This window comes from Amyelois transitella, chromosome W (assembly GCF_032362555.1).
Source record: "Amyelois transitella isolate CPQ chromosome W, ilAmyTran1.1, whole genome shotgun sequence".
NCBI classification, from domain to species: domain Eukaryota; kingdom Metazoa; phylum Arthropoda; class Insecta; order Lepidoptera; family Pyralidae; genus Amyelois; species Amyelois transitella.
In genome coordinates, this window is record NC_083536.1 from 9,655,204 (window position 1) to 9,678,569 (window position 23,366).

Below are 23,366 nucleotides of genomic sequence, written 5' to 3' on the forward strand. Positions count from 1 at the left end.
CGATCTTCACAATAAAACTAATTTATTATTCCAGCCTCATATAGACTATCTTAAAAATAAACTTAAAAACGTGTCTGAGCAACTTAAATCTTTTGAGACGGGTCGTGTAAAGAGAGGTCTCATAGATGGTCTCGGCAGTGTCGTAAAAAGCATTACAGGTAACCTTGATTACACCGATGCGCTACATTATAATCACGCAATAAAAGCTCTCGAAGAAGACGAACATAGGCTTGCTACCGAATTTAATCAACATGTTAGTTTAACAAAAGATCTCACTTCCCAATATTCCAAAATTATCAATGATATAGTAAAGAACCAGAACAAAATGGCGGACTTAATTAATAGAATTAACGAAAGTGATGCAAGTAGGGATTATGATTTAATAAAATATGCACATCTAGCTCAGATGCTTATCATTCTTAGCGATAACGTAGATTCTATCTCACAAGAATTAACTCGTTTACAAAACATCTTAGCATTCATAAGAACCTCTACTATGCACCATTCAGCTATTAGTTTAGATGAAATACGGAATATATTACACAAACTGACAGCTATATATGGCCGAGATAGAATAATTGATTTAGACATCAGAGAATATTATGAGTTAGTTAGATTAGGTTCATATTACGTAGGAAATAATATAGTAATAGTATATAAATTCCCAATTTTCCAGCTTCCTATATATGACTTATACAAGTTATCTATCATACCTAACAGATTTCATGAAGTCCTTATACCGCCTTCTCCTTTCCTAGCCATCTTCCAGAAAGATTTCAAGAACATAGAGGCTGAATGCCCGAAGTCTAGTAAATGGTTTATATGCGAGGAAAAACGAAGTTTGCAGAACCGCCCATCACAGAGCTGCATACCTGAACTTATCACCACACAGAAAAGGAATCCAACATGCCAGCCCATCGCGATCACTTTGGACCAAATAGCTTACGAGGAACTTGATGACAGATATTACACCATAAACTTCCCATCTCCTACGAAGATTCACCTATCCTGCGGACAAGACCTTTACAAAGAAGTTAACGGCAGCTATCTACTAACTATACCACAGAATTGCTATATAGAAACATCTCAACTACATATTACTAACAAGAAAGATCGTTTGAAAGGCCACGTGCTCAAAATCATGGATCTACCCCATAAAGAAACGAACATTCAGACTCCAGCTCCAACCCTGAAACTTAACTCAATAAATCTGGAACACTTACATACTACCAACACAAAAATTATGCAAGAATCCCCACATATTATACAAGCTACAAATGATTACGGAATCTATCACACTACGATCCCGCTATACCTATCATTGTTCGGTGCATGCGCACTCGTTAGCTACGTTGCCTATCGCAAATACGTGCTAAATTCTAAGGGGACTACAGATGACAATCCACAAAGCTGTCCAGATCAACCTGAAAGGATTTACACCATCCCGGAACCCAGCGAGAGGACAAGATGTAACCAACCCCCACCTCAATTTACTACGAAAATCATCGGTGGTGGCTGTTCTTCGGCGGGAGGTGTTACGCGGTGCTAATCTATGAAGATCGCCGATGCAGCGTTGACCTAAAACAACACTGCACACGGCCCGCGGTGCAGCGTCGGCATAACGTGCAGCGCGTGACTCGCTATGACGTCAACGGTGGCTTCGCAATATCGGAAATACGGAAATCATGTTACTTTTGATTCACACTTCGATCATTGTCATTGTCTTAGAAATAATTAACTAAATGTAATTTTTACTTTAAAATTAAATCTTTTCAAATAACTTTGCTTTTTTTTTGGGACCTCCGGTTGTAGCCCACATAATTACTGTATAACTATATTTATTTTATTTATTTATTTATTCTTTATTGTAACAATTACAATTGGTAAAGTACAATAGGCGGACTTAATGCTAATAGCATTATCTAACAGTCTACCATTGGGTTAAGCGGAGAACCTTTGTGTGGGTGATAATAATGATGTACAATAAACATACTTACCTACTATATGATATGTACTAAAAACCTATACATAATATATACCTATATATATATATATACTACAGTAAACATACATATACATAAATACATATATATATACATATATTTGCAGCAGATTACATACAGTGATTACTCTCTCATGACTGAGTCAGAAACAACTGGACCACATGCGACTTAAAACTGGCGCGGCTCAGAGAAACTTGAACGGAATCGGGAAGTGCATTCCAAAGTCTAACAGCTGTAGCAGCGAAAGAATTTGAATAAAAGTCAGTCTCGACCGAACTCCGGTGAAGTCCGCACGTACTCCTCTAATATAAAATATTATCGTCGCGTTCTCGCCGCACGTAAACAATCGGGTGTCGCCAACCTTTTGTACTTAGTCACAATGGACTGTGCAAACTGCAATGAGCCTGTACTTGACGGTGCTCAATGTACTGTATGTAAGTCGTACTACGATTTCAAATGTGCCGGTATTACCAAAACTGCTTATAAAGCTTTAGGTACTGGTCGGTCAAAGTCAAGTTGGAAGTGCTCCCCATGTTGTACTAAAAAGGACTCTGTGACTGATAGTCTTATCTCCAAGCTTGATAGTTTGGGTAACCAGCTTGATACCATACAATCAGATATTAAAGGCATCAAGTGTTCGTGTGAAGTCACCAACACGAAGTTGGAATCACTTGGAGCAAGACTTGATGGAGTTGATCTGCGGGTTACTGGCTTGGAAGGTACCACATCCAGCTTGGTGTCTCAAGTGGATAGCATCCTGGAGCAGGCTATATCTAGGGACCAGTGGACGAGGCTCAGCAATGTAGAAATAAAGGGGGTTCCAGTTAAGCCTAACGAAAATCTTTTTGATATCGTCGCAAAGATTGGTGACGTCATCGGGTATGCGGTTCCGAAGTGCTCTCTCAGCTATGTGTCTCGGATACCAACACGGAACAACAAGGAGAAGTCAGTTATAGCTACTTTCGTAAATAGGTATGCGAAGGAGGACTTTGTGGCTGCTGCACGTTTGAAAAAGGTACTGACTGCCCAGGATATTGGGTTCTCCTCCAGGGACAGCAGGGTGTATGTCAATGATCATCTGTGCCCCGAGTACAAGAAGCTATTAAATGACACTAAAGCACTTGCTAAGGAAAGAGGGTTCCAGTATGTCTGGGTCAAGTTCGCTAAAATTCATGTTCGACGGAACGACAAATCTAACACTATTGTTATAAACTCAAGTGTTGATTTAAACAAGTTGCGCTAATCTGTTTCTACATTTTGTTTACGTTACATTGCAGTGTTTTCTTTCACCTATGTCAAAAGTTCCTAATTATACAATACTTTAATATCGAATGTTTAACTGAGAGAATGTTGCGTACCCCTGATTTTTTGCTATACATATTCACAACTTTTTATATGCTACTTGCATTAACTAGTCCTTTGAATTGCGCTGATGTCTTTAAGGAGTGTCCATTAGTAATTATATCCGTCTTTGTCGCGCGTACGTTTATTTGCATATTACCGTCCACGCACCAATTGTTATTGAGAAATATTTATCTACCTGCTACCGTTCACTCTCGGGAGCCGGCTAATGAGCTGATTGAGCCTTTTGTTATTTTTATTGCCTATGACTTCGCTCAATCTACTTTGGTTTCGTACTTAATATATTATTTCTTATGCCTTATAGTGATGCTATTAAGAGGTAGTAACTGTTTTAAAAGTGATTACGGATAATTTGCAGATTTATTATCAAAATGTGCGTGGATTGCGAACCAAAACCACTATTTTTCGTCGCAATATAGAACTTAACTCATATCATGTCATAGGTATAACCGAATCTTGGTTATTAGACGGTATAAATGATTCTGAGTTATTCAACAGTAACTATGTGCTATGGCGACGCGATCGCAACTATGCAATGCTGCAGCAGGAGAGGGGCGGGGGGGTGTTTCTGGCTACGCGCAGGGATCTTAAGGTGACTCCGAGACCCGACTGGTCATCTTCAGCTGAGGACCTATGGATAACTTTAATACCGAATGACTTGCATTCTAGGCCTGTACATGTCTGTATACTTTATTTGTGTGCTCAAAATTTAGGATATAGTTTTTCTCAACAACTTAATACGTTTGTAGACAAGCTACAGGAAATTATTATAAATAATAATCAAGATCATTTTATTGTTTTAGGAGATTTTAATATGAGTTCAATTAACTGGTACTTCTCAGAAGAAGAATTATTTTTTGAGCCTTATGATGTCGTGAGTAATGACGAACAGACTTTAATAGACTCAATGGACCTTTTAAACTTGCACCAATATAACGGTATCTCTAATTTGTATGGAAGATTTTTAGACTTGGTTTTATCTAATATTAATGTGCACGTTTCTCAATGTTTAGATCCCCTTGTTCCCCTTGACCCGCACCATGAGGCTGTCGTTTTAGTTCCCGACTTATCTGAGTATACTCATCTGCTACCCGCGCCTCGTACTAAGTTTTGTTATAATAAAGCAAAATTCGAAAGCATTAAATCTGAGCTTAGCTCAGTAGACTGGTGTTCGGAGCTTAGCAGTAGACCATTTTTTGAGTCCGTCGCATATTTTTATGATATTATTTACAAGTTGCGGGATAAGCATGTTCCAAAAATTGCAGTTAAATTTTCTAAAAAATCATATCCCATTTGGTATTCTGCCCCTCTTAAAAAAGTTCTTAAAGAAAAATATAAAGTTTTTAAGAAATACCAAACCTATTCTAGGTTATCTGACAAACTTTCATTGATTGTATTGTCAGAAAGAGCTAAAAAACTGGAACGTGAGTGCTATGCTACTTACATTGATAAAGTTGAGGAATCAATTAAGCTAAATCCCAAAGCTTTTTGGTCTTTTCATAAGGAACGACAGAAATCGACCACTATGCCTTCAGTTATGAAATATGATGGCCGGATTTTTAATACAGGTGACGGTATCTGCGAATCTTTCTCACAGTACTTTCAATCAAATTTCTTGCAACCATCAGATTTTGTCAATACCACATCAATTAGTTTCTCTGATGTAAATTGTTCAATTATGGATGCTGATTTGTCCACTATTGAAATTACGGAAGACTTAGTCTACGATAAATTACGTAAATTAGACCTTATGAAGTCTGCTGGACCAGACCATATACCAGCCATTTTTCTTTCTAGGTGTGCGCGGGAACTCTCTACTCCCTTAGCAAACATTTTTCAGAGATCAATCAGCGAAGGCCTAATACCGGAAGTCTGGAAAAGTGCTTTTATCACTCCTGTGCATAAAAAAGGCGCAAAGGACAATATTGAGAATTATCGACAAATCTCAAAATTATGTATTATTGTGAAAATTCTGGAAAGACTGGTCTATGATCAAGTTTACTTGTCCCTTAAAAACTCTTTTTCACCTAATCAACATGGTTTCCTCGCTGGTCGGTCAACTGTTTCTAATTTAGTTTTATTACAAGAAAATCTGACTTCTAATATGGAGAATGGTGTACAGACAGACGTTATATATACAGATTATAGCAAAGCTTTCGATCGTATAGATCACAACATTCTTCTTAAAAAGCTTCTCGCGTCGGGCATTAGAGGTGACTTATTCAGGTGGTTTACTTCCTACTTGCAAAACAGGTCGCAGGTTGTAGTTCTGGGTAATTATAGTTCTTCGTGGTCGTGTATTCCAAGTGGTGTACCACAGGGTTCTTTGCTTGGTCCTTTATTATTTACAATCTTTGTATCTGATATCGATTCATGTTTTCACCATTCTTCAGTACTTTGCTTCGCTGATGATATGAAAATTTTTAAAGCTATATCTTCGGTAGATGATTCCAAAAAATTGCAGGAAGATTTGTATCGCCTCGAAGCGTATTGCAGGACTAATAGACTAGACCTAAATGCTTCTAAATGTTCTAGTATTACTTTTACAAGGAAGTTTTTTCCTGTTGACTTCAATTATACTCTTAATAATCAAGTACTTAAAAAGTGTAACAGCTTACGAGATCTAGGAGTTATACTTGATGGTAAATTAATTTTTAGAGACCATATAGATTCCATTATTAAAAAAGCTTATAAAGGTCTTGGATTTGTTCTTAGAAATACTAGGGATTTTAAACAAATAAAGTCGCTTAAAGTACTCTACTGCACATATGTAAGGACCCACTTGGAATACGCGTCCCAGGTATGGAACCCAATGTACGGTGACTATATTGATCGTTTGGAGAATATACAAAAAAGGTTTTTAAAGCACATTAATTATCGTTCCAAATCAAGTATATCCGACTACATTTTATCTTGCAAAAAACATCACATATTGCCTCTGGTAAATCGTCGTGAGCTATCGGATCTCGTGTTTTTGCATTGTATTATGAGTTCTCATGTCGACTGTCCGGAACTGCTTCAATCTGTAGCAATATATGCTCCGCAAAGGAGGTTCAGGAGCATCCCCACTTTTTCAGTGCCTGTGGCAGCTACTAACTACAGACAAAATTCTTTTATTTATAGGGCATGTCGTGCGTACAATCAGCTTTCTCATGAGCTAGGCATGGATATTCTAGGACAAAAACTGACATCTTTTAGGACATCAATTATGAATAAGTTTTTTTCTGATTTAGTTTAGCGCAACCTTCTCTCACTTATTATTTCTTTTTTCTCTGTTTCTTGAGTTTTACTTTTTCAATTAGCATGTATTGTAGGTACATACGTTAATTTACTCATAAGTTAGCTTTTAATATTTTTCTATTAAGTCGGTTTTTACATTGCTTATTTTACTTCTATAAGTGAAGATTTGTAAATGGCTTCATATTGCTATTTTTTGGTTTGTGTTGTAAATTTAGTCGATAATCTTCCAGATAAATAAATAAATAAATAAATAAATAAATAAAAACCTGTACGGTGAAAAGGTGTTGCAAGGGTCAACCTGTTAGAGGAACGTAGGATTCTTTCATGAGTGGAACTTAAAAGTTGAAATTCGGATCTAAGATAATCTGGAGCTAGGGGATTATTAAGTATATTATAAAGTTGGCAAAGAATATGAAGATTCCTACGTTGTCGGATGGGCAGCCACTTAAGCTGAGAACGGAATTCAGAGACATGGTCATACTTACGAAGACAGAAAATAAATCTGATACAATTATTGAGAAGACGTTCAAGCTTATTAAGTTGTTCTTCAGTTAGATCCAGACAACACACATCAGCATAATCAATAATGGGTATAACAAGTGCTTGAGCCAACATTACTTTAGTTTTGATGGGAAGAAAATGTTTCAGACGTTGAAGGTAATGTAGAGACCCGTAGCCCTTTCGACTGAGCTCAACGACATACTATGGGTTCCAGCAAAGGTTTGAATCGATGAGAAGACCGAGGTCTTTGACAGTAGGACTAAAAGGTATTGGAGCCCCGTCGAACATCAGAGGCAGCATCAAATGTACTATTGATGTCTATGTTATTTATTTGATAGGTACTTCCAACTACAACCGCCTGACACTTTTTTACATTAACCTGGATCCCAAAGTTTTTAGACCACCCCAGTATAATGTTTAAATTGTTATTTATTATGGATATTGACTTATCTATGTCGTCTAAACTAGTATGTGTATAAAGCTGCAAGTCATCTGCATAAAAGTGATAGGAGCATGTAATATGAGACGAGAGAAGATTAATAAAAATAGAAAAAAGGATAGGAGATAAAATGCCGCCTTGCGGTACGCCAGCTTTCAGATCACACCAGTCGGATGTCTCCGCGCCGTTGCGAACTTGCTGCCGACGACCGCGAAGATAACTCGAGAACCAATCAATCACCGAAGGGGAGACGTTGCAACGGGTTAGAATAGTTAGTAAAATATCGATATCGACAGTATTAAACGCATTACTAAAATCAATTAACACCAATAAATAAATAAATAAAAAATAAAAATAAAAATCTTTTATTTTCAGACAACAAGATCCATATAAAAGTTAGTAGTAGGTACTTACACTATGTTAGTAAACTTTTATTTTACTTGATTATTTCTAACGAGTTAGGCAATCATGTTATTGTGTGAGTTTCCTTGATCACCCTCCTCACCAGAGACTTCCACAGCGGGGACGTGTACCTGTCCGCCAAGGTGTTCAGGATGCTATTACAACTGCCACGCACTCTGAAGATCAGCGATGTTGTTTTTTTACGGATAAGGGCCGCAAACCCATCAATTTGGTATTCGGCAAACATTGCCGACGCGCTGCAGAAACGAGGCAGTCCCATCAACATCCTAAACACATTATTATATAGGACCCGCATAGCATCTAGCGATTTTTTGGTATAGCTGACCCACAGACTCCCGGTGTACATGTTTTGGCAGTATGCTTTAAAAAGCGTGATCTTAACTTGTTCAGTACACCGCACAAATCTGCGAGCCAACATGTTACCTCTGACCGCCAGAGCCCTACGCTCCCTATCAATATCGGAATCGTCCTTAAGGTCGTCAGCAATCATATGTCCCAAATATTTAAATTTTGAAACATGCTTTATGTTCATGCCATTCAGGGTGATATTGAGATCGTGATCGGTGCTTTTGCCGGCGGCCTTAAAGACTAGATATTCCGTCTTTTTGACATTATATAGGAGCCCATGCTTAATAGCATAGGACTCGCAAACTCTCAGCAGTTTATTTAGACCCTCAACTGACGGACTGAGCAGCACCATGTCGTCAGCATAATTTATACTATTTATACTAACGTCATCTATGCGACAACCAACACGCATGCTGCTCAGCTCAACGATTAGATCATTTACATATATGTTGAAGAGTGTAGGAGATGTCAGCCCACCCTGCCTCACTCCACTCTCCAACACATACGCTTCAGAGAGTGATCCATTCCACTTAACAAAATTCTTTTGGTGCTGATACCAGAATTTAAACACATTCAGCAGCCCAGCCGGCATACCCCTGTCACTCAGCTTTTTCCAAAGTTTATTGTACGAGACTAGGTCGAAAGCTCGAGAGAGATCTAGAAAACAGGCATATACCGGCGTCTTACGGTCGGTGTAGTATTGAACAGTGTGCTTTAGGCTGGCGATTGCGCTTTCCGTGGACAGACCCGGTCGGAATCCGAACTGAGCGTCATGAATATTTGCAATATTTTTCAGATGAGAGTTAAGCACACCGTCCAACACCTTAGCTATTGTAGTTGCAAGCGAGATAGGCCTATAATTTCTTCTAATTTTCCAATATGGTAACTTTTTGGTTTTCCATGCCCTTTCTTATGTCATCAGTAACACGAAGCAGTGCAGTAGTTGTGCTGTGTCCGGGCCTAAAACCAGACTGATATCGATTGAGAAGATTGTTGTCAATCAAGTGTTTTAAAAACTGATTAAAGGCAGAGGCTTCGAGGATTTTAGACAGGAAGGAAAGGATGGAAATGGGATGCACATCATTTAAACGGATAGGATCAGGAATCTTGGGGAGAGGACGAACATAGGCATTAAGCCATGAGGTAGGAAAACGATGTTCTATAAAACTGGTATTTATAATGTGCGTGATGACAGGGAGAATAAAACTGAGAATTGGGATCAGCATCCCGCGACTGATTTCATCCGGCCCGACAGCATTAGAAGTTATGGATTGGATGGTTTTTGAAACGTCGTCCTCGGTGACTGTGGAAAATTCGAATAAACTACCATCAGGAACAGGGAAATCAAAAATATAAGATATAGTACAGTTTTTAACTGTGTGATCCAAGAGTGGGACAGTTGTAAAATGATTGTTGAGAGCATTTAAGGAAAAAGGTATTTTTGAAGATTCAGTTTTTATTTTGCCTATGCCCTGAGAATTGAGAAATTTCCAGAGATTGGCAGTAGAAACATTTTCGATGTTGTCAGTGAAATAGCGGCGTTTAGCGTTTCTACAAAATTGGTTGCATCGATTCCTTGCAGCTTTATACAATGACTAATTTTCATCACTGCGCTCCCGTTTAAATCTACGAAAAGCATTGTTCCGTCGTCTCATGGCTATACGAACTGCATTAGTTATCCACGGTGCGGGAGGACGCCTTATTTTGACTGCTCTCACTGGAGCATGCGCATCATACAGAGCCAAGATTTTATTGTTAAACAGAGAAATTTTCTCGTCGACTGTATTCGCTGCAGTCACCGGAGACCAGTCAATATTAGAGGCGTCAGTTATTAAGGCCTTGTGGTCTATTTTTGAGAAGCAGCGCAGTTGGAGGATTGTAGGCTTTATTTTGGGAACTCTAAGCTTGTAAAAGACAAAGATTAAGTCATGATGGGAAAACCCCGGGGCCGGTATTTGACCATGACTGGCGACAAGCTTTTCTGAAGAAGTGATTATCAAGTCAAGCAAGGTAGGTCCATGTTCAGTGAAGTGAGTTGGCCCAGATGGGAGAATAGAAAAATTAACCGACTTGACAATATTTAGTAATTTAGAAGTTCTAGAATTTCCCTTCAAAAGGCACGTGTTAAAATCCCCAAGGATCAGATGATGAGCATAGTCTGAACAAACCGATTCCAGAAGCGACTCAAAGGTAGAAAAATAATCTATCCTTAAAGAAGGGGAATAAAAATGCCAAGAATAGATTTACAACCTTTAAGTGTGACCTCTAACAGGATATACTCCATAGAAGCTGAATATTCAGAAGGTGACATGGAGATTACGCGGTAAGGAATGTCACTACGCAAATATATAGCAACACCTCCCGACCCCTTATCAACACGATCATTTCGTATCAGTACGAATCCAGGCAGCGAGTAGCTGGTAGAAGGTAGACTAGGCTTAAACCAGGTTTCTGAGACAAGTACTGCACTCAGTTCATCAGAAGAAAAAGCTTCAACGAGGTCAGAGTAATGAGCGGGAATGCTCTGTGCATTTATGTGGCACACATCGAAATTAAAGATACAGAATTGAAAGACAAGCTCATAACATCAAAGAAAATGAAAATGAAAATGCATTTATTTCTTTACCTACAAAGTGTACACTATACATTGTTAGGATTTTCTATTAAGCAAAGTATGCCTGTATCAGAAAATCCTGATCTTTCTTAACATGCACTATTGAACACTTGTTATAACAATAAGTAGGTAATACAAGTTAAAATAAAATATAAAATGAATTAAAGAAGATACGGATATAATTAAACAAAATTTGTGTATATGCAGAGTGTAAGAATATTTTAAACTAGTATTCGTGTGAAGAATAGAAGAATAGTGTCATGTAATTAGGGCTGTTTGATATAATTGAGTGTTTTTAACCAATCGACAATCCTTTTTTTCACTTCGCGTAGTCTCAAAGGATATACATTGTGAATTTCATTAATTTTGTTATATATTTTAGCTGCTTGGTACTTAAATTGCCTTTTAGCAAATTTAGATTTTGTGTTATTATCTTTAGCTACCCTGTTCCTTCTCCTTCTATTTGTTCTGCTTGGTATGTATGTCATATTTTTATGTATTTTTAAGGAGGTGTTTAAAATATAAAGTTGTCTTACAGTTAAAAGCTCACAATAGGTATACAGTTCATTCGTAGGGAATCTAAAAGGTTTAAAAAACATAACTTTCAGCAAACAACGCTGTCCTCTTTCTACTTCGAGAAATTTAGTTTTGTTTGCTCCACCCCATATAGGCTATATTCGCCTGTAGGCTATTTTTATTGTAAAACGTAGGTAGCTAGCGTACAAACTCAGAACTTTTTAATACATAGTTTTATTTTATTTACTAACGGGTAGACAGTTTTAAAATTTAAAGTTATTTGTTTTGAAAAATGGAACTTCACAGGCGTTATTTAAATATTTTGCTTTGTTTTTCTTTCTTTTCTATTATCGTTCGCCGTGCATTTCGTGAATGTCAATGTCTACTTAACTGTCAACTTCATTTAATTGTATGCTTGGTTGTGTTAGGAAATTATAACACGGGCGATAACTGAGTAAGTAGAACTTTATTAAATCACTATTAATTCAACTATATGACAATATTTCGTGAGGAGCAAGTTCACAGTACGAAGTCTGACAAAGCAATGAATCTCGGGCGACTGCGCGGTCACTTCGTTAGCTCGCCACAGTAGCGCCCTCTTCGTAAATCGTCACCGTTGTATTTTTGACTTCCGGCTCGATGCAGTGGCGCCATCTTTTTCAATTTTTCGAAGTCAACAGCCGCCGGATATCACGATTGCCAACACGGCCATTCTGCCGCACTTAAGAGACCAAGTTAGTCTTCCACCCTGCACAATAGAACCACTTGCACTCAAAGGGATATATACCACACTTGAACGTACCAAGTTCACTCAAAATTGTGCCTATGTATGTAACTTCCAATATATTTACAACAATTCTTAATGTGTGACATAAATATAAGTTAAAGCATTTTATCTTGACTCGCAAACCTTACGTGTACCTCTTTTTTTTTTTAATATTTAATAAACTTAATTATTATGCCTGATGATATATTTTACTTGTACACATAATTATATTTAAATGATGTAAATAAATGATTTTGTTTTATTTATTTGTACTATTTTAATAAATTGTTCATTAGGTAAGATAGAAAAATAGTATATTACCTTGCCAACACGCATATCTATTATATACATATAATCACGTAATTATTCAGAATCATTCCAGTTATCTATTTTATCCACGGCTTCATATTCTCAGCCGCTATCACGCCAGTATACTTTTTAAAGGATCTTTCACTGCCTTTAAGGTCCGTTACCTCATATCTGTCATTTCCCATGAGTTTTTTGACTTTGAATGGACCTTTGAAGACCGGTAACAGTTTGCGACTTTTACCATCATTGCTCTGACTTTGAATTTTGATAAGTACCAAGTCTCCCTCGGCATAAGTACGTGCATTTATTCGACCCCTATCAAATCTTTCTTTCTGTACCTTGGCATTGGCTTTTAAGTTAGCGTCTACTCTCTCTCGCAAGCTAGTCACATCGAAAATGTTCTCATCATCAAGTTGAGGAGCTAAACTATCACTGTCTGTGCGTAATCGGTATCCAAAAAATACCTCACTAGGGACGGCTTTTGTAATTTTATGAATTGTACTATTTAGACCTTGCTGTAACACCTTTATATACTGATCCCAGCCGTCTTCAGTTGTGTTAGCCCCAAAAGCTTTTAAGGATTCTAAAATTGTCTTATTGAAACGCTCGACTTGACCATTGGAGCGAGGCATACCCGTGGCCACAGTATGTAAGCGAATGTTTTTGTCTTTGCAATAATGAATAAACTGATCGGAGGTAAACCCAGTTCCTGCGTCTGTGATAAGTCTTTTAGGGTTTCCGAATATTTTTGTAATATTTTCTAATTGTTTTATAATGCAAGAACTTTTAGTTGTTCGTACAGCAGAGACAAACACAAATTTTGTAAAGGCATCTACAGTTACCAACAAATATTTATTTTTGTCTTTAGTTTCAATAAAAGGCCCTAAATGATCAAGATGAAGTGTATGGAATGGTTGTGCATACTTTGGCAAGGGGTACAGCTCACCTTCCTTAGGACCGCTTTTGTTCTTATAATAGATGCAGTTAAGGCAGTTTTTTATGTACTTTTTTATAACGTGACGCATTTTAGGAAACCAATACTGATGACCTATTCGTTCAATGGTTTTATCTACTGAAAAATGACCTAAGTCGTCGTGGTTACATCTTATAACTTGCCAAATACATTTTTTTGGGACCACCCAACGTCGACCACGTGATGTCCTTCTATAAATTTTACTACCTAGCAGTTCATATTTATCAAAAATATCTTTGTTATTATCAATATCTCCTGATTCTAAAATAGATTTAATTTGTTGTATTTAGGGTCCTGTAGTTGAACCGTTAGGAACCAGTCTGCTTCAGTTATTGACAATATGATCTCGCTTTCGGATTTTTCTCCGGATGGCACGGGGTTTCTGCTTAGCGCGTCCACGTGCTGCATTCGAGACCCTTCGCGATGAACAATATCATATGAGAATTCTTGAGTAGATAATACCCACCGTGCTACCCGGGGAATAATCTCCTTTTTTGTCAACGCGTACCGGACTGCATTACAGTCAGTAATTATTTTGAAAGGTGATCCTAACAGGTATAGCCTAAACTTTTGCAGGGAACAGACAATGGCCAATAATTCTAATTCAAAAGAATGATACTTTTTTTCGTCTTCCGTTGTCTGCCTGCTATAATAATGCACAGGTTTCTCTCCTTCGTTTGTTACTTGCACAAGTATTCCGGCAATACCATCCCTACTGGCATCCGTATATAAAATGTTTTCCTTGCTCGGATCAAAAATTGACGAAACACTATCCGAAGTCAACTTGACTTTTAGTGATTGGAAAGCTTGTTCTTCGGCAGTGCCCCAAACCCATTCAGTGTCTTTTTTTAATAATTTTGTCAAAGGCGCAGAAATCATGGCGCAATTTTTAATAAACTTTCTAAAATAACTGGTCAAGCCTAGAAATTGGCGGAGTTTGTGCACTGTCTTAGGAGTTGGAAAATTTTTCACAGCGTCTAATTTGGTTTCGTTTGGCATAACACAATCCTGTTTTATTTTATACCCCAAAAACTCTATTTCTGTTTTGAAAAAATGGCATTTCTTTATATTAAGTGTTAACCCGTTGTTTTTGAAATAACCTTTTCTAATAATTTTATATTCTCTTCGACCGTTTTTGTAACTAAATAAACGTCATCCAAATACAAAATAACGTTCTCGAATCTTAAATTGCCCAAAACCTTATTCATCATTTGTTGAAAACAGGATGGTGCATTTGCCAAACCAAACGGAAGCCTCAAAAACTCATAATGCCCGTCCTCAGTAATAAACGCAGTTTTTTCGATAGATTGTTCTTTTTCGCTCATCATAATTTGGTAGTAGCCACTTTTTAAATCCAAGCAAGTAAAATATTTACAGCCCTGCAACCTATCAACCAAATCCTCGATGTGTGGCATCGGGTACTTATCCATAACAGTAATTTTATTTAGCTGCCGATAATCAATACAGAGCCTTTTCTCACCATTTTTTTTTGCTGACAAGCAACGCAGGACTAGCATACGGAGAATGGCTTTCTCTTATGATATTATTATCCAGCAGCTCATTTACCATTTCGCGTATGACTTTCCTATCCGAATGTGAGGCTCTATAGGGTCTGCATTGAATCGGTTGAGAAGTAATCAAATTAATAACCATTTCATGGTCACGAACTCTGCCTAACTCTTTTACGTTCGTTGCAATGCAATCACTATATTTATGGAGAAGGCTCATTAACTCATTTTGATAATTATTGCAATCGACTTCAAGGTCGGTTAAAAAGTTACAAAATTCAGTAAATGTTTTTGCATAATCGAATTTAAGAACATTCCCTATACGCGAGTACATTAGGTCAGGCCGTTCGGTCACATTCCTTCCTATGAGAATCTCACAATCCACTAAATCATCAATAATATAAAGGTCCACATTTTCCAAAGAAACAGAATCAATTTTTAAATTAACAGTTACCTTGTGACAAACTGATTTTACATTCTGTTTTGAAAATCCTTGCAAATTAACGGGGGAGGGTAATTTTATGTACTGTAAAGATTTTGTTTTTGCTAAGGAATCCGATATTAAAGAGCAACTACTACCCGTATCAATAAAAGCTTCGTAATTGAAGTCGTTAATGCACACAGTTTTAACAAACTTGTTTCGTGAGTTTGACATTGACACTGCCTTAGTTTCTTGTTTTTCCGATTTTAATGCGTTTTGTTAAATGACCGCGTTTGCCACAAAATGCACATTTATTAGATTCACATTGATTCCTTTTATGATTACCACCACACAAATAACATTTAATAGGTGTATAGATACTGTGTTTGGCTAGAGTCATGTTTAGTGGGTATATTTTGGTTTGAAATCGTCGCGGAAGGTAGGGTAGACGTTGAAGGAGTGGGTGTTTGTGTCATGGACAAGCTAGTTGGTTTATTTATATTATTATCTCGCATATTTATATTGGTTTGCTTTAATACTTTTGATTTATAAATACGGCCATGAAAAAAGCTAGCTAAGCTATCGCTAGTGGCAAAATTGCTCGCTTCGACTGACGCGCCTAAACTGCTATCACCTAAGTTTCCAATAATTATAGAAATTATATCTTGTTCCGAGAATCCTAATGAGAGGCGATCGATTTTGCATTTTTGGTCAAAGTAAAACTCATATAACGACTGATGTTCAGATGGTTTCTTATCTATTATTTCTTTTAGTAATTCGAACATGTTACGACGAATTTGAAAACTTAATGCTAATTTATTTTTCCAATCTCCCCATAGCCAAGAAGGCCATTGATTTTCAGTACGTAATAATGAATCATACCAGACTTTTGCCGACCCTTTCAATTTATTTATAGCTTGATATCGAATCATTTCCTCCGACCATGCAAACGTTTGAGAGTAAGACTGGATAATACTAAGCCATGCATTTATATCATCTTTAAGGGGGTCAAATTCGGGAATTATATTATTCAAAGTGAAATTGTTATTTGAGCTTACAGTTGGGGTATCAGCCTTACGTGATACCCTCTTCCTTTGTTTTCGTGGCGGTAACGGAGTCCTGGCACTGCTCGTAGTACTAGAACTCGAAGTAGAGCGTGCCCTTTTCCTAGACTGCCGCTTTTTCTGCTTCCTTCGCCTTCCCATGATGCGCAGGTCACATCACACTTCTGATGTTAGGAAATTATAACACGGGCGATAACTGAGTAAGTAGAACTTTATTAAATCACTATTAATTCAACTATATGACAATATTTCGTGAGGAGCAAGTTCACAGCCTCTTCGTAAATCGTCACCGTTGTATTTTTGACTTCCGGCTCGATGCAGTGGCGCCATCTTTTTCAATTTTTCGAAGTCAACAGCCGCCGGATATCACGATTGCCAACAGTTGTTTCTTACATACAAGGTGTTCTTGCTTTGGTTTGTGATAAATTGTTTTTACTTTTTTATTTTCTTTGTTTGTAAGGTCCGGCTGGCGGGTTTGGCGAGAACTTTTACTTTAGTTCGTCAAACTAAATACACAGTTAGTTTGTAAGAACCATATATATATTTATTGTGTTTATTAATTATGCAGCAACAGCAACTTTCATTTAACAATAATGATTCCTTATGCACTGCAGAGGACTCTGGTTCCTCCAGTTTTGCCTCTCATGGCTCTTCAGGGACACTGGGAGAATTTGTCAGGGACGCCTTCCACCGCTTTCCTCAAAATTTCAATGTGTGCCACGAAGAACTCTATAACAGAGTCAAACAGGTTGTAAAATTGAGTCAGACAATTGCCTCTTGATAGCCAACGAACTTCAGTATGAAACAACAAACGGTTGAAATCCTCGTCATTAGTAACACAAAGCTGATGAAATAATCTATCATTCAAAGAGCTGTTGCGGATTTTATTGACTGCTTTGATGACATATTGCAGTGATTGAAATAGTTTTTCACTTAAGTTTCTAGCTACTAAATGTTGTCTATGAATAACGCAATGTACAGCAAGGACATCTGAAATTTTATTTTTTAAGTACGCTATGAAGCCTTTATGGTACCCTGTCATAGCCGGAGCCATCATCCGTAGCAACTGAAATAATATTTTTCAAAGGAATCCCTTTCTCATCGCAATACTTTTCAAATGTATTGAATATGGTTTCACCTATTGTATCGGTCTCTAAATTTCTAGCAAATAATAGTTCTTCACATATTTTCTCATCTTTAATAAACCTCACGTAAGACAACAACAATGCTTCATTAGTGGACTCATCGAGCTGAATTGAGAATTGACTTGTCCTCAGGTGATCGCACAATGATTCTTCAATGTTTTCTGCCATTTCATCAATTCGTCTTTGCACAGAATTATTACTCAAAGGAATTTTTCGGATAATATCTGCGGCCGGTTTATGAAGCACAGTAATTATTACTTCATTTATTGCTGGCAATATTAACTCTTCTCCGATGTTATGTGGTTTGCCTTTTTGAGCAATTAACAAAGAGATATTGTACGAAGCTATAAGTCCGTCGTCATCTTGCTTAGCAGCCGCCGAAAATAGTTTCGCTACACTTGGCTGAGTATTATGCTTCTTCTCTAGGTCTTCAAATGATCTTGCAGCCTTGAAGGCTTCATTGCTTCATTCGAAAATGTTTTTAGACATAGAAGACACAAAGGCGACGATGGGTTTGTGGGATTTTCAATAAATCCGAATTTGATATATTCCGCACTGTATTGCCGTCTCTTCTTTTTTACTTCCGACATTGTTTTGCTTTGAGAAATACGTTCAACTTCGCGAGTAGTGTAAAGGAGGCGTAAGTACTACTCATCTATTGCGCGCGAAACCACAAATGAAAATAAAATAAATATTACATTGTTTATATAGGAATGCTTAAGCAACACGCCCCGACAGGAATAAAACAAACATGCATAAACTCGTTTATCTCATTCGACGCTCAATGGTACTCAACAAGTCCGAACAAGTATTCAATGAACCAGCCGACTGATACAGGAATGCACGTTTTTGTTAAATAACCCGAATTGTGTGTCTGTTGCCTTTTCATTTGTTTGTTTGTGTCTACTTTCATTAAGAAACGGAGCGACCGATTGACATGATTTTAATTTTTTCTACATTCAATAAAATAGCACAGGTATATGAACTATATACTACGTAGTTTATGTACTACGCTACGCGGAGAGAAATATAGAACCGAGTTTGAGCAATCTTTTAATTCATATTAGTTGATGTTCACAAGTTGTTGTGAGTCGAGAGCTCTTGAAGTCGTTGTTTAAGAGGCCTCCTAGCTAAATAAAATAACAAATCACTCCCCCCTGCCTCTACACAATGCCCCCATTTTCTTTCTAGCGCCCACAAGGGGGCGTTATCGCCCACTTTGGGAAAGACTGGTCTAGGCAATCAGAACTCTTCTGTTTTACATAGAACATCGACAGATCTATACAAAAACAGCAAAATCTGATCCAGAACTCTCATTATTACTATCAGCATGTCAAGGATAAACATCAATACTTCGATGAAAATATCGATGTTATTAAAACATATAGAAAAAAATATTTTGTACGTCTAGGTAATCAGAACTCTTCTGATTTACAAAGAACAGGAATTTACCTATACAAAAATAGCAATAAAATATACTATCAGCATGTCAAGGGTAAACATCAATACTTTGATAAAATTATCGATGTTATCAAAACATCTAATAAAAACATATTTTGTACGTCTAGGCAACCAGAACTCTTCTGGTTTACATAGAACATTAACAGATCTATACAAAAACAGCAAAATCTGATCCAGAACTCTTACAATACTCTCAGCATATCAAGGGTGAACATCAATACTTTGATGAAATTATTGATGTTATTAAAACATCTAGAAAAAAAATATTTTGTAAGTCTAGGCAATCAGAACTCTTCTGTTTTACATAGAACAAGAATATACCTTTACAAAAATAGCAAAACTTTGACCAGAACTCTAAAAATACTATCAGCATATCAAGGGTGAACATCAATACTTTGATGAAATAATCGATGTTATTAATACATCTAGAAAAAAATATTTTGTACGTCTAGGCAATCAGAACTCTTCTGATTTACAAAGAACAGGAATTTACCTATACAAAAATAGCAATAAAATATACTATCAGCATGTCAACGGTAAACATCAATACTTTGATAAAATTATCGATGTTATTAAAACATCTAGAAAAAACATATTTTGTAAGTCTAGGCAATCAGAACACTTCTGTTTTACATAGAACAGAAATATACCTATACAAAATATACAGTACTTTTTTGTACACGTGTTAATAACATCGATAATTTCTTCAAAGTATTGATGTTCACCCTTGATATGCTGATAGTATAATGAGAGTTCTGGTCAAGGTTTTGCTGGTTTTGTATAGGTATATTCTTGTTCTATGTAAAACAGAAGAGTTCTGATTGCCTAGACTGACAAAATATTTTTTTCTAGATGTTTTATTAATATCGATAATTTTATCAAAGTATTGATACGAGTATGGTGATAGTATTGTGAGAGATTGATGTTTCTGTAATTAAAAATGTTTTTATTTATTATGATTTATGATTTTTATAAGTTAAAATTCTAGACTTTTATTACAATTTGTATTTTGGGAGAATAAAATGTTTACTCTTTCGAAAGAGTTTCATATAATACCGTTAAATTGAACTTTCGTCCGTCTTGGGCTTGTTTTTATTCTCACATATTTTTTTATTTCATTATTTGTTTGGATTTGGTGTACAAGATTTAAAACAAGAAAGTTTTTTTTTCTTCTGTGACAGTAAAATAAATATATTATTCAATTTTGTGAAATCATATCGTCTAGGTACACTCGCGTTCATAATTGCAGTCATAGTTCGCAAAACTTTATAGCTTGCACCGCTGCTATCACTCACACATTCACACAAATAACGCAATAAACAACAAGCGGTGATGCGTTGGGTAACGCGCTATCAAGAAGAGGGTAGTGTAAAAAGTCGTCGTCCGTTTATCAACACGGCAACACGCCACACAGCAGAGATCCATGGTGGAACAGTACGAAAATAATGGCTCCATACCGACCAGAACATTTGCGGAACAGTTCGACACTTCAGTGGTTACTGTTCGTCGAGTTTGCACCGTGAGGGACTACACCATAGACAGCCAGCAAGAAAGCCGTATTTATCCGAAATAAAGAAGCAAAAACGTTTTGGGAGTCTCGTTTGGACATCGGACGAAGACGGTCGTGCCGAACACAATAGATCCCATCACATCTGTTGACCACTCGCACCGCCTAAACGTCACCCGGGCTGAGCCTCATACAATAAGTTTAGTCGCGAAATTAAGAGACTTTTTTAGTTTTAGATTCCTTAAACCATACATAGTGCAAATTGTGTCGTGTTTTCAAGTGTTTTGTGTTGGTGCAGCGCAACAATTGCGATATTTATATGGGCTCGTGCTGCAGAAAACCCGGTGAGATCGTTTCTATATACTTTAACACCTGCGGTACCAGAGCTCCCAAGAAAGAAAACTATGATAAGAATACGTCATTTTAACCCAAACAGAACAGTCCCTACATTCAATTATTTATAACTAATAAAATTAAAAGTAAATACCAATTCTGCTAACAATTTTTCAACAATCTATGGCAAGCTCAATTCTGTGTAAAAGTTAAATGACACAAATCAAGTAAACAACACAATAGGGCCTAAGAAACTTCAAACATTTAAACACATCGAGATCAATCCAATAACAACCCCAACTACATTTTTAACTATATATAATTTAATGATGTTATTTGTTGTTACAAATAACATCATTAAATTCACGTAGGTTTTCTTTAACAACCACTAACACCCGAGTATCGTAGCTCCCGCTATTATTATCAAAAAAGGTCAAACATCTCAAAGCCAATTAATATACCAAACCATATGAACCAGCTAATGTAATAATTAATGTAGTATAGTAATTCATATATGTTAACAAAATTAAGGAACCTCAATCACCAGACTTAATAAACCTTGTCCATGTAACAATTATTCTATATTCAGAATACACAAAAACTCTAAAAAAGAGAAAAAACCTAAACAGGGCCATCCGTAATAAATAAATAAAACCATCGGCGTCAATGACAGCGCAACACTATAAAATAATCCTCCTACAAAACTTTCTCGAAAGTCAATGCCGAACATGTGCGAGCATTGCGCAATAAACAAAAATTTTAAAAAGAAATAACAAAAAGAGGGACCCTAAAGAAACAACAATTTCAATGAATCCGACAATAAAAGCCAAAGAACGCACATCTGGCCAAAACAAATTACCAACCTAAAAAACAAAACCCTGCAAATACACATACTAAACCATAAACCATTATAGTACTTAATAATGAACCATTCTCTCCACAGCCATTCTAGATATTAAGTTCTTTTTACAGCTAAAATACATTGCAAGAACAAACACAAAAATCATATCGATAAAGGAAATAATGCGAGATGGCAACTGCATATACAGAGCAATCACTCAAAAGCAAAGCTCACCAAATAAATGACTTATTAGGCCTAACATTCGATCACCGTGCGATTCGTCGAGACCTTGCAAAATATACGGAAGAAAACCAACACGACAAAAACAAACGCCAAGAAATTATAAGCAACCTGAACCATCAAACAGATATTTCAGATTTAGAAACACAAATCAAGAAATACACAAAATCACAATTCACGGAAGGAGTATGAGGTGGAACCGACATTCTAATAGCTGCCGCCGAATACGACATCATCCACGTCAAAGTATTTCTCGGCACCCTCTTAAAAGAAATAGCAGAGTTTAATCTTCATAGAAAACCACTACGATTGTTTCGAACACCATATGGGCGCAATGGGCCCAATCATAACTCAAGACACACTAAGCTCTAACGATTACACGCCGATGGATGCCGCCCAGACGAGACAGGCCACAGACTTATTCGTCCCAGGCCCTACTAAACCACGACCAGATCGATAATAATAACCTCAACATAGCAACATGGAATGTAAGAGGCGCTGCAACCCTAACTAAGAAATTGGACATCGACCAAACACTGGAAGACAAAGCAATGCCTATAGCCTGCCTTCAAGAAACGCACATAAAATCCGGCACCTATGAATCTAAACACTATAACTGGATTTTGAGCGGCAACAATAGTAGCCGAGGGCTAGACTAGTCATCCTGACAAAGAAAAACTACAATATATCGACTGACTGGATGAAATCCAACATTAACAACATGGCAGCATTAATCAACGTCGGAAGCAAAACTAATCTACTCGTGATCACAAAACATTGATCAAACTCAACATCCGCAGTAACTAACGACCTCATACGAATCCGAAAACTCATAAGAGTACAGCCAAACAACTTCAACCTGATAATTCTAGGTGATTTCAACGCACATGCCGTAAACCAAGACACTAGAAAACAACGCACCTTAAAGAGCATAGAGGAAAACCTCCACCACAAACACAAAAATACCACGGGAGAAATTCTAACAAACCTTATAACGATGGAACAACTTAGATTAAATAAATTAATCGGCAGAGCAAGCTGCAAAACCACGTGGATCTCAGGCAATAAAATCAATGCTGGAATTTGGAAAAAATACGACATATTAGAATCAAAATTGAGTGCTAAATAAAACTAAGTACTAAGAACTGGAGAAGTCATATTGGAATCAAGGCTACGAGCTGGAGGAAATACTGAAAACCGATATATTGGAACTAATGCTGCGAACCTCAAAAAACATGACTTATTAAAATCAATGCCGCGAATTTGAGACAACACGACGTATTGAATTAAGGCTGTAAATTCGAGAAAACATGATGTATTGGAATTAATGCTGCGAACTGATAGATGTCATA

The 23,366-nt window shown here is 36.9% G+C and overlaps 2 protein-coding genes and 2 pseudogenes across 2 annotated transcripts; 1 reads left to right on the forward strand and 3 right to left on the reverse strand.

Annotated features, from left to right (window-relative positions):
- Positions 1 to 2,382: 2,382 nt before the first annotated feature.
- Positions 2,383 to 3,246, forward strand: LOC132904169 (uncharacterized). Its single transcript, XM_060954085.1, has one exon. It carries the CDS (start codon positions 2,383 to 2,385, stop codon positions 3,244 to 3,246), a length of 864 nt encoding a protein of 287 aa, XP_060810068.1.
- A 4,765-nt stretch (positions 3,247 to 8,011) lies between these two features.
- LOC132904170 (uncharacterized) lies at positions 8,012 to 8,668 on the reverse strand. The gene has a single exon (XM_060954086.1). The coding sequence runs from the start codon at positions 8,666 to 8,668 to the stop codon at positions 8,012 to 8,014; it is 657 nt and encodes a 218-aa protein (XP_060810069.1).
- A 6,302-nt stretch (positions 8,669 to 14,970) lies between these two features.
- On the reverse strand, positions 14,971 to 16,628 carry LOC132904171 (uncharacterized; annotated as a pseudogene).
- Positions 16,629 to 17,139: 511 nt separating this feature from the next.
- Positions 17,140 to 18,222, reverse strand: LOC132904172 (protein FAM200C-like; annotated as a pseudogene).
- Positions 18,223 to 23,366: the final 5,144 nt, after the last annotated feature.